The sequence below is a fragment of the Theobroma umbraticum genome, unplaced genomic scaffold (genome assembly GCF_002168275.2).
Source record: "Theobroma umbraticum cultivar Fairchild unplaced genomic scaffold, ASM216827v3 scaffold_204.0, whole genome shotgun sequence".
In the NCBI taxonomy this organism is placed as follows: Eukaryota; Viridiplantae; Streptophyta; class Magnoliopsida; order Malvales; family Malvaceae; genus Theobroma; species Theobroma umbraticum.
Genome location: NW_018397267.1, coordinates 5,840,896 through 5,853,039, shown reverse-complemented (window position 1 = coordinate 5,853,039; position 12,144 = coordinate 5,840,896). Strand labels below are relative to the sequence as shown.

At 33.7% G+C, this 12,144-nt stretch overlaps 1 protein-coding gene across 1 annotated transcript; it reads right to left on the bottom strand.

The window, feature by feature from the left end:
* Positions 1 to 2,434: 2,434 nt before the first annotated feature.
* Positions 2,435 to 11,938, bottom strand: LOC110423909 (protein ROOT HAIR DEFECTIVE 3-like). The gene is made up of 23 exons (XM_021438329.2): positions 11,783 to 11,938; positions 10,977 to 11,126; positions 10,500 to 10,566; positions 10,319 to 10,421; positions 9,359 to 9,429; positions 9,187 to 9,250; positions 9,040 to 9,105; positions 8,805 to 8,852; positions 8,657 to 8,719; positions 8,498 to 8,554; positions 7,966 to 8,124; positions 7,810 to 7,878; positions 7,598 to 7,689; positions 6,988 to 7,066; positions 6,736 to 6,901; positions 6,302 to 6,426; positions 5,252 to 5,514; positions 5,067 to 5,163; positions 4,819 to 4,983; positions 4,378 to 4,482; positions 3,891 to 3,985; positions 3,694 to 3,790; positions 2,435 to 3,094 (listed from the first exon to the last, which is right to left on the bottom strand). Exons 1-23 carry the CDS (start codon positions 11,784 to 11,786, stop codon positions 2,858 to 2,860), a joined length of 2,442 nt encoding a protein of 813 aa, XP_021294004.1. The 5' UTR covers positions 11,787 to 11,938; the 3' UTR covers positions 2,435 to 2,857.
* Positions 11,939 to 12,144: the final 206 nt, after the last annotated feature.

Here is a 12,144-nt window from a genome sequence, read left to right as displayed (position 1 = left end):
AAAAAAAAAGAGTGATGCTATCCAATCAATAAGTTGCAGATGTAACTCATTAATAGTTTTAGGTAACTATCAAATGTTATCAAGGTAGGATAAAAAAAATTGGAAAATAGGAAGTCTATAGGGAAAAAGTTTGAAAGAAATAGTTCCTGAAATATAATGGAGAAGAAAGCAAAAGTTTTGTTATTAACGGATAGATGAAGTATGGAAAAAGTTGCATGATAATTGAATCATGTAAGTTTACTAGATGATGTAATTTGCCCCACATTTTGTCTCAATTATTTTATTACCTCTATGTTGCAATAAGTAATGGTCCAACGCCAATAGATGGAGTAATTATGAATTTGTATTTCACTAGGATATAAATCTTTGGATTTAAACACCTTAAACATGGTAAGTAATAATTTTTTTCAACATATGATGTGTAACTGGGTCTTTATTTTTGTATTTCACAAGAATATAAATTTTTGAAGTTAAACATATATAATCATTTTTTTCAACATGGTGTGTAATAATTTTTTTCTCAACATTGCGTGTAACTTGATCCCTATCTTTGTATTTCAATAGGGTATAAACTTTGAAAGTTAAACACCTTAAACCTGAAGTGTAATAATTTTTTTTTAACATGGCATATAATGATTTTTTTTTCAATATGACAGTGTAACTTGGTCTCTATTTTTTTATTTAATTAAGATATAAAATTTTTTAATATAACGTATAACAATATTTTTTTGAATATAACGTGTAATAATATTATTTTTTAAATAACTTATTTTTTTTTTGTATTTCATTAGACCATAAACTCTTGGAGTTAAACACTTTAAATATGATATGTAACAATTTTTTTTTAACATGATGTGTAACAATAATTTTTAACACAATATGTAATAATATTTTTTCAACACATGCGCTTAACTACGAGAAGGTTTCATTAAGGACAATTTTATCTTTTTTTTTGCTAAAAATAGTTAAAATTAAAAAATGAGTTATTTTAAAAAAACACTTTATATTTGAAGATTAAAAAAATCATTCTTTTTATATTTTTTTACTTATCCAAATAAATGAAGAATAACTTGATCTCTATTTTTGTATTTAACTAAGATATAAACTCTCTTTTTTTCAATATAACATGTAACAATATTTTTTTGAACATGACATGTAACAATATTATTTTTTAAATAACTTGATTTTTATCTTTGTATTTTATTACGCCATAAACTCTTAGAGTCAAAAACTTTAAATATGATTTGTAATAATTTTTTTAACATGATGTGTAACAATATTTTTTCAACACGAAATATAACAATATTTTTTCAACATATGCGCTTAAATATGAGAAGGTTTCATTAAGGATAATTTTGTCTAAAATTTTTTTCTCTTGATTAAAAACAGTTAAAATTAAAAAAACGAGTTATTTTGAAAATATCTTATCTTTGAAGATTAAAAAAATCATTCTTTTTATATTTTTTTTACTTATCCAAATAAATGAAGAATAATACGAAAGGAACGGTATTGACTACGTTTATAGGTAACAAAGATTTTTCTACTAATAAAGGATTTGTTAATTTTGACAATCCAACTACAGGAGTTCGAGACTTGATGATGAGCAATTCGATAAAGATTTGTTTCTCTCAAATAATTAAATTGTAAAATTTTATTTTTGGTAAAGGAGCTTTACTTGGGAAAGCTAGAGAGTTGTAGTGATAAATTATTTTTAAAGATATTAAAATATGATTTTTATTGTTATTTTAAAAATGTTTAATTTCTTCGAACTTGAGCTGCAACTTCAACCTCAAAGAGCCTAATTTGTAGCCGTTGATCTAGGCCACCGTTTCATCCAATTTAAGTTTTCAAGAGTGGAGATACAATAGTCGAAGCTGGTCCAAATAGGTTTAGATGCAATCAAGATTAATCTTCTTTATTGGTATCCATAGCTCATGTAATTGGTGTAGATAACGAAACACCCAGCTAACTCTCTTTGCTCAGAAATTGATCAACATGTAGAACCAAAGCCTGATACCAATTTATTGCCATCAAGTATGAAACCGCTCTATTCTCGGGACTCGAACGGCCCCCGCACTGACAGCTTTGATGGAATGAAAATACAAATCATGTTGACTTCTGCCAACCCTTTTAACGTCCGTACCATTGGCATTCACAAGAAAATAAGGAAACCCATAAAAAACAGGTCAGCTGCTGAAAGTAACCAAACAAGTGTTTTTATCGTTTTTTTTTTTTATTTCCTGAAGGACAAGGGGAGGAAGAGGTCGACGATTATTAATGATTTTATAAAATAGTAATTGCCTTGACTCTGCTCCTCAAAGCTCAGAGCACTTTGCTTGGCTGCGGAAAGAGTGTAAGAAAACTCTTTACCCACCCACGGGCCACAACCATCAATGAAGGTAAGGAATAAATGAACCGCAGCTGAAACAGGCCGTGAACAAATTTTTCAGTTGCATACAATCGAAAATGACATTACAAATACTCACAAGACAAAATTGGGTGAAAACAAGCATAACCAAAAGCCATCGAAGTATTATTTTTAAAAAAATTAAAAAAAAAAGGCCTTATAGCTTAGCCGACGAACAATAAATATAAGATTAAAGCCTAGAGTGAAGAATAAAGGGCAAAAAGAAAAAACCTATTTAATGGGGCTCTATCGCAAGCACGCGTGGCCCCTTTGTATGCGGCACTTGCACAAAAATAAATGCCTTTCCCAGATATGTAACTCTCACTTTCTTGGAAGAGTTAAATATATTTCATGGACCATAGTAAAACATAAAAATCACCCCATCGTGAAAGCCAGCACAACACAGGCATCTCCAAAACACAATGAACGTATTCTATTCTAATGAGTTCCTCAGTCTTCTTTCGTAGGGCTGGAGTACTCGGTCCCATTCCCTGATGACGTTACTCCAGATGAAGCACTCGACGACAAATCACTGCTGGGGCTTCCGTTTTGGAAGCCCTTAGATGCTACAGCTGGGTTTCTCTGAGGATTGTTATTTGCAGGTATTTGCCCCTCCTCTGCTAACTTTCTGAGAAGGTTCATAACAGTGGGAAGGAACTTGGTAGATAAGGAGAGAAGCCCGGGGAGCTGCAATCATAAAAAGTCATAAATTAAGTCTTTCAATCGAAACAGATTAATCAAAAAGAAAATAAAAATAATCTGAAGGATTAAAGGCTAAGGTACTTAATAGTTCTCAATGGCGTCGTTAGGTTCAAGAAGTTTACTAAATAATTGTGCTTGGTCAGTAAACTATGGAATGCCATGCATGATACTCAAAATTGCATTTTGAAGTTCCATCCAGACAGCAATGGAACACACTCTAAGAATTAATTTCCAATGATGGATACATCAGTTATAATTTTTATGCGCTGCAAAGTGGAGATCAACGAAATACAAAATAGTAAAATAAAAAGTATCCAACAACCATGTTTAAATTTTAAAGTGAAGCAAATCTTCTCCGGCAATCTATTTTGCAATGTCAATTTACAACACCCAAAAGTTTAAATGTTAAAGTAAATTGTTTCGATGCATTGTAGTGTAAAACACAACCACAAAGCAGTGCATGGTAGAAAAAAAAAGGGAGAGAAAGAAGTTCAACATGAATTCTTGAGCCGTTGGCTAATCAAATATTCTAAGCATGCTCACAACTAAACAGGGGACAGACAAAAGTTTGGTTGAACACTCACAGCGCCATTGCGGAATTCACCCGAAATGTCAAGCTGCACCCATAGGGCCTTCATAATTAGGAAACCCACAAAGATGACACCCAGATATAATGGATTTCTGCAATGAAGATATCTACAAGTAAGCACCAGCAACAGACAAGGATAATATCATTGAATACTGAGCAAAATCAATTCACAGCTACAAGTGCAACATGAACCTTAGAAGAGTCATAAATTCATTAAATCCCAAGACAATCAACGCAACAATTGCCCATGGAGGTGGCAACCAGTTGTTGTTACGCTTGTTGGCTTCCTGGAAGTAGAAGAAAACTAATCAGGCACCAGAAAACTCATAAGAAAAAGAGATGCATTGACAATAAACTCTCTACCAAAACCAAAATACTTGACAGGAATAATGTATATGCTACCAACAGGCAATACATGTGCAAAATTAGGGTAACTCAACAGAGTTTATGGAGCCAATTTTAATTTAAGGAGCAATAGATAATACAATCAACTAAAGTCAGCTAAGGTGATTGAAATAGAATTATTTTCCTCACACTTCTTAAGACACTCTTGACTATTATTAATGCAGCATTAGAATTTAATTAGATTTCTTATACTTGTGAACATAATGCCATGAAAATTCAAATCAATATCGGATAGGGAAGGGGAGAAGAATATTAGAATTTTTAAAATTCATGCCTGAGCAGAAATGGCCTGAGTGACACTGTACTCTGTCTCTGCCCTGAATTGCCGCCACAAAGACTTGCACTGGACAGGTGTGATCAAAGTCTTGGCAGGTGCAACCTGTACCAAACACAATCAGTCATAAAAATAATTATGCATGATCCATTGAGGAAAAGACACTGTCCAGAAATGGAGGTACATTTGTCATAAAATGTATCAAGACCCTAGGGTTGCTTCACTTCTGCACATGTAGTAGGCGAATGCCACACAAATTTGTACAGGAATATTTTTGCACCATTTATTGTCAGACAAATCCAGGTAATTGTGATTTTCCATATTTAATCCAAGTGAGGCATAGACAAGTCTATAAAACATACAAGTAGAGTATGCAATAATCAAGCAGTTTATATAGACCACTAAATCTCATAAAGATCCTCAGCAAGAACAAGACTTCACCTGCTCCCAAGTGCTTGAAGCTAGTGGATCAAATGCAGTAATGCTCCTATCAGTAACAGCAGCATTATTTTTGGTGTCCACCAAGGCAGAAGATAATGTATTCTCAATATTATCAGCATTATCATCCAAACGAATTGCAGCCATAACAGATAGCAATTTCAAGGACTGGCAAATGATAAGAAACAAATTTAGCAGAGAATATGTAGCATAATTCTTAAGATCCAACAAATGATAATACATAAACATACTGCAGAGCGAGCAGTTTTAGTGATGGCTCGAATATCTTCCTTCCCCGTCCAAACCCGTGGCATTGAATCAGAATCATGACTAAACAATGTTGAAAACCTGTAATGCAAATTTGCAGTCAATTATGATAATGTATGACATCAAGCAAATCAAATACTTTAACTCAAACGTCAAAATGTGTTATTACCTGTCCTTCATACGGATCAGTACCCTTCCAGCTTCTTCTCTTGCTTTTGCTTCAACCACACCTCTTGCATAATCTTCTAAACTTGTTAGCATCTTGTCCTTGGTTTGTTCATCCATGTCAAAACCAGAGAGGGCACTGGACAGTCCGGAGATAGCTGATTCAGTTTCACGCTGGAGAAGTTTCCTTATTGCTGGCCAGGTCTCATTACTTGCTCCATCTAAAAGTGCTTCAACGGGTCCTGATAAAGCCTCATTCAGCTTTGCCTGCAAGTGCATCATAATTATCAGCATGATTCCAAATGATGATTTCAAATTCCAGTTACAAACATGTGCTGTGGATAAGTCAACATTATGGAAGTCCTCAACTACATACAACACAGAAATCAAACATACAAGATAACAGTAATAACATCACATTCCAACATTGATATGAAGTAATTCATTGTTTACCCTACATAGCATATCCTCAGAAAAACAAAACACCTAAGGGCTCCAATCCATGCTCCTCAAAAGAATTAAACCAGAAAATTCCAGGCCTTTCTTATTCAGACCTAGATAGTAGATTGGATGCCCATATAGTAAAGGTTTAATAACACAATTGTTTAATATGACATCTTATTTAATTGGGCCTCAATTATTTCTAAAGTAAAGCATATTGTATCAACGCCAAAATTTCTACAACTAGCAACACAGTGAAGTATTAACAAACCAACTGTTAATATGGCATCTTCATTAATAGGGCTAAAATTACTTTTAGAGTAATGCGCATTGTATGCAACAACTTGAAATTTTCAACAACTAGCAAGACGGTGAAAACAAACGTCATAACACCATAGTCTCAACTTCAGTTCACCTTGCTCCTTGAAACCCAGCTTAAACAACTTAAAATGATACACAAATGCTGCTTAAAAATTTTGTTAGATTACTCCATCCCCAGCTTGTGATAATATTGCTTCATTGGTGAGGATTTCTAAAATGCAAGTGATTTGGAAATAATAAAATTGTCAATAGTCATGAGGATAGAGACAAGGACAGAGACAAGTTGTCATACCTCGTATGATGAAGTAAGCTCTGAAAGCTTGGCAGCTCGGACAGAAGCAACATGTGCTTCAATATCACGACGTAGCTTATCCCTCACTCTAGAGGAATCCCAGTTTGCTAATTCAACAACAACATCTGCAAAATTCATGTCAAACTCTATATGTACTCAAGTCTGCCTTATCAAGCAAAAAAAGAAAAAAACCCTCACTGACTCACAACCATGGTACCAATCCTATTAAATGCAACCAATATAACCAAGTCTCATCATTTGAAGTTCTAAGTCAGAGTAATGGTTTGGAAAAGCACTTTTTCTTAAAGGAATTATTTATTGCCCAACAAACCTTTTTAATGAATTTTTTCCCATATAGCTCTTGAACTTGTGTTTTGTAGCTTTTGTTTCTCTGTCAGCTTATAGCTAAAAGGAGTCATGAAGTTCAACAATACCTGCACATCCTTCATCAAACAAAGCCATATAGGATTCAGTGCAGTTGCGAGCAGCCATAGAAAACCCCTCCCCTCCATTCAAAGCCTTCTCAAATGCTTCCTTGAATTTCTCAAGAGTTCCAGACCTCAAATGTCCTAGCATGGATTGGTATGCTGGTTGGACAAGCTAAATCAGAAGACCAAAAGCAAATGAGTTAAGAAATCCTACAACACCAAGAACAATAGGTCAAGAATACAGTAGAGTGCTAATACTTGGAGCAGTTTTTCTTCAAGCTGCTTCCGCTTTGCAGATCTGACACCTTCATCAAAATAAGTGGCTTCCGCATCATACCTAAAATCAGAATAAAAGAAACAAAGAACTTGATGTCACTGATATGGTACTAAACCAGCGAAAATAAGTACAGAAAAAAGCAACAATTTTAAAGTTATCATTAGAAATGGCTCTTATTTGGCCAAGGTATGCCTCAAGATATATTTTCATCCACCCAGTTAATCAAGCAATATACCATCATCACCATCATGACTCACAAGTTATAGCGTAACCAATGAGTTGTCACCACATTCCTAATCATCCTTTAGTACCAGAGTTGCGTCCAATCACTTTGATAAAATGAATCAAACCTATATTCTTTAATGCTCAAATGGTCATTACTTATATAAGATACTAGCCATAAACAAGTCATATTTGTAACTTTGACACTGAAACAATTATCTCTGTCCAGTCACTTTGATAAAATGAATCAAATCTATGTTCTTTAATGCTCAAATGGTCATTGCTTATACAAGATACTAGCTGTATACAAGTCATATTTGCAACTTAGACACTGAAACAATTATCTTAATGTCAGTAAAGTAGTCTTACTCTGATAGAAAAGTGTAGAGAATAGAATTCAACTTCTTCCCAAAGCCAGCAATTGGACCAGACTGTACAGTTTCTTCTAACAGACACCAATTCTGTCATATGCAATAATAGGTTAGTTTCAGTTTCTAGAAAAATAGCCAGCTCCCAAAAAATACGTGTATCTATGGATGAAAATATATTTACGAATAACACATATTTGCACATGCAAGTACCTCATTTGCCGTGAAACCAACATACTTTTCGTTGGCAATTTCTTCACAGCGTACTGTAGCCACCATGACCTACAGACAAACATGTATAATAGAATATACAACAAGATTTACGAATTTCATCCAAGTTAAAAGTCAAAATCATGTCCAAAAGGTTACCTTATGGGCTGGAAGGTCAAGGTCCTTATTTTCCTTAATGACTTTCCAGATCTGTTGTGCACTAAAAGAGAACCCTGAAGCAGGTACCACTCCCCTCCGATCTCCGGCAAGCCCACCCGGTGCAATAGAGTGGAAGAATCGTTGTCTCAAATTAGCAACCTTCAGCAATAATAATAGAATCAGACAAACTGCCTATTTACATGTCATTTAGTCAAAAACTTCAACATCATTATCCAACATACAGGAAAATTATAAACGGTAAAAATTTCCTTTATTAAAGCCATCTCGAGAAAAAGTAAACTACACAGTACAACCAGGACAACTGGAAAAAAGAAAGAAATGCAACAACTTGAATGAGAAAAATGACGAAGTCATCAAACAATCAATATGGTGACATCACAAATTTACAAGTAGATTATCCAACTTCCTATCATGTAAACAAATTTCTAAAGAGCCAACAGTGTGAAAGTTTCATTTGCATGCTATGTATACTGAATGCCCTTATGATATGACATAAACACAGATAGGGTACCTGCTCTTTAAATTGCGCTTCCTTTTCTTCATAGCTAGAAAGTGCAACGACCTCAACCTGGCCATTATCAGCAATAGCATTAAATTTTTAAAAGCAAAACTCAAGGCAAAAGTATAGAACGACATTAAACTTATGTTGCATAAAACCCCAATGTCATACATTGAAAAATTCACTTAATGGAGTTTCCTTATGCGCTTGTGGCTTAGGAACTGAGTCCCATATCTGCAGTTCAAGAAATATGGGTCAGAAGAAACATTACTGAAGTTAATTGGAAAAGTAAAGAAGCATAGGCACCACATATCTGTACCTTCTGAATATCTTCTCTTAGAACAGGTTCTAAATTTTCCAGTGGTGTCTGTAAACAAGGAATATTTCAAGTCACCTTATACTCAATTGAAATTAGAAAATGCTTTATTTAGACTTAATAACAACAACAACAACAACAATAACAATAATAATAATAATAATAAGTTAAGCAATGTAGTGAAATAAAAAAAGATCTCCAAGCACAACATGTTCCATAATAGAAGAAAGGTACCCACCCTTGTTTTATCACGTATGACAAACATCAAAGTCGTTTTGCGGGGACTAAACAATCGCATCATGACCTGCAATAATAGAACCAATTTAATAACAAAACCACTAGAAATTCAGGCACTGCTTAGGAAGGGCAGGGAGATCATGAATACCTGGAATACAGTCTTCAGAAGAGGCTTATTTGCAGCTTGCTCACGACCAATATCATGGCACCACCTAATTGAAAGTTGCTCAAGAATATTACTTACACATACTAATGATACCACTTAACTTAAAAGGAATGTCCAAAACTATATCAAGCACCACGTGAGTGCCAAGCCTTACATGTTTATGAGTACTATATCTGAAACCGCCAATGCAAAAAGTGCACTTTGTTTTTCAAATGCTGTGTCATCCTGGAATAAGGCAAAAAATAAATAAATAATACTTAAATAAGCATCAATCTCTCTTCCTCTCCATCTTTCATAAAACAAAGGAAAATCCAATAGAACTCAACAAGCAAAAATACAAATAGATATACACTTCATATTCAACTTTTATAATCTGAACCAACTATTGATATGATTCAGCTTGATCCATCACTATAGCTTTCACATTATTAGTGCAGCAAGACCACTATTAAGGCATTCAAAATCCTTTAAGGCTTCTCTTAACTTAAAAATCTAAGGTAAAATACCAAATTTTCTTCTTCGACATGATCAATTTCATTTCTTCAATTTCATGTACAGTCTATTAATCCATTTCCTTGAAAATCATGTTATTATATAAATATCGACTATGGTGGAATTTTATTACAGAAGAAAAAAGTAATTCAGAATTAAAATCTTGACCAAAAGAAAAAAACCTAATGACTGGCCTTTAATTTGAATCTTACTCCCAGCTAAAATTCATAGAATATTACAACCATTACTACAGCTACCAAATCATTAGTAATATAGATATCCAATAGCAAATTAGGTCACCAAGTCATTGAATATCCAAGAATTATTTAGAGGACCTAGTAGACAAATTGTCACCAAAGCAAGGTCCTAGGGAAATACCTACTTGATTAATCAAAATGTGTATCCATAAATCCTCTTTTTATTTCTTGTCCACTGGGGGCAAGGGAAGAGGGATATCATGAATCCTATGTTTTGCAAAACAGGCAAAAAAGATTTTTAAGTAACAAGGGCAAAGAGAGGCAGACAAAAGAGCAAGCAACAGTATTTATTGGTATATAAAACCATGTATTGTCAATGTTTGCACAATATATGTTGATGATAGAATGCAAGCTAGCAACAGCACCTCCCCACGTTCTCTTCCATCAGTACCCTCCAAATCCATTACTAGAGTGCAAGGCTCTATACCAGCACAATTTGCCAACCAAATACCTTTAGTGGTTTGCGACCTGACAAGAGGCACATCCCATCAGTTGTTTGAGCCAATTGAAACAAAAGCAATGTGTTATTAAAGCAACATAACTTACCTTCCCTTAAATGCATCCATTTCCCTGAAATTGGTACCAAACAAATTATTTAACAGTGTGCTTTTACCTGTCAAGATCATGGAAAACAAAGTGAAACTTCAAATGGCATGACCAGAACTCACATAGCTACCATAAAAAGATAAAACACCAAATAAATAAAATCATTCATGGCTTGTATTAGAATCAGAACAATGATACAACAAAGATAGATATAAAACTAATTACAGATGTAATCCAACAATATCACACATGAACGAATTCATATCAAAGATAGATATGAAAATATGATTTTGCCCAAAATTGAGGTGAATGAACTTCCAACTGATCAAGTCTCACTCGTATCCCACATATTTCTAATTCAATATGATTAAACAAAATGCACAATATATAAATGAAGTAGTTTAGTATGAATAGACACCTCAGGAACAAGGAAAGCATATGTATAAAGCAAGATGTCATTAAGATATCATAGCATACCGCTGCTTTGTGGTCCCATGATAGAAACCACAGCATATGATAGCCCGCATTCACCGAGTTTTACTTCCTTGATAAATTGGTCGATTCCAGTATCATTGAATATACCATCTCCATCAATAAGTTGAGTTGAACAGCATTCCTCACTCTTTGCTGAGAAACAAAAGGTCCAGCATGTGTCAGTTAAAAGACAAACTTTACACAATAAACGATACTAAACTGCCCTATTTCTTTTTTTTTTTTAAACAAACTAAACATTTCCTTTTTAATTTAAAATTAAATTCCCCATATCAATTGATCAAGAAAAAAGATATTTAAGAATACCTCAAATAAAACAAATATATTTATTGGTTTTGATGGAGAAATTTAGCGGATTAAATAGTTATAGAGCTCAGAATTCAAAATCCCATTTCTTTCATTTTCCTTTGTTTTCTCAGCAACCAAGCATGCAATAAACATAAAATTCATCAACAGTCTCGATCCAAACATCACGACAACTTTCAGATTTACACTACTTAAAAAGGCTCAGGCCACTTAAAAACCTAAAACCAAAATTAAATCCAAATTTTCATATAAAACAAATCGCATCACTCATTTTATTAATAAAAAAAAAGGTCCTTAAGGCGGCGTTGCAAGCTTTAACGTTCTCCTTCCCATTCCATTACAAAATTAAACAAGAAACCGCGCAATTAATTAATTAGTTAATACCAAGGAAGAAACGGATCAATGAAAAGAGCTATAAATAGAGGGAAAATAATAATGCAAAAAAAAAAGAAAAAAAACAAAGAGATTAAGATGAGAGAGTGTACCCATTGAATCTTCTTTGAAATTGGTGGCTCAAAATATGAGGAGATCGATTTCAATGAAAGACAGAAAAAGAGAGAGAGAGAGAGAGAAAGGAAAAGAAATAGAGAGAGAAAGAGAGATTTGATCGACCTCAAAGGGGTATTTTAGAGCTCTTCTTGCCTTTTATATTTTTGTTCTTTAAAAGTGGGCTTGACTGGTCCTGTAATGAAAGAGCGCAAATCATATTTAATCCTATTAACCTTTTTTTGGGTTAATTATACCATCAAACTAATTTCTTTTTCTTTTTTAGAAATAATTAAGAATTGGGAAGGGGCTCTGAACTTATGATTTTTTTCACCCATTAACTTTCCCTCCGGGTTTTGTA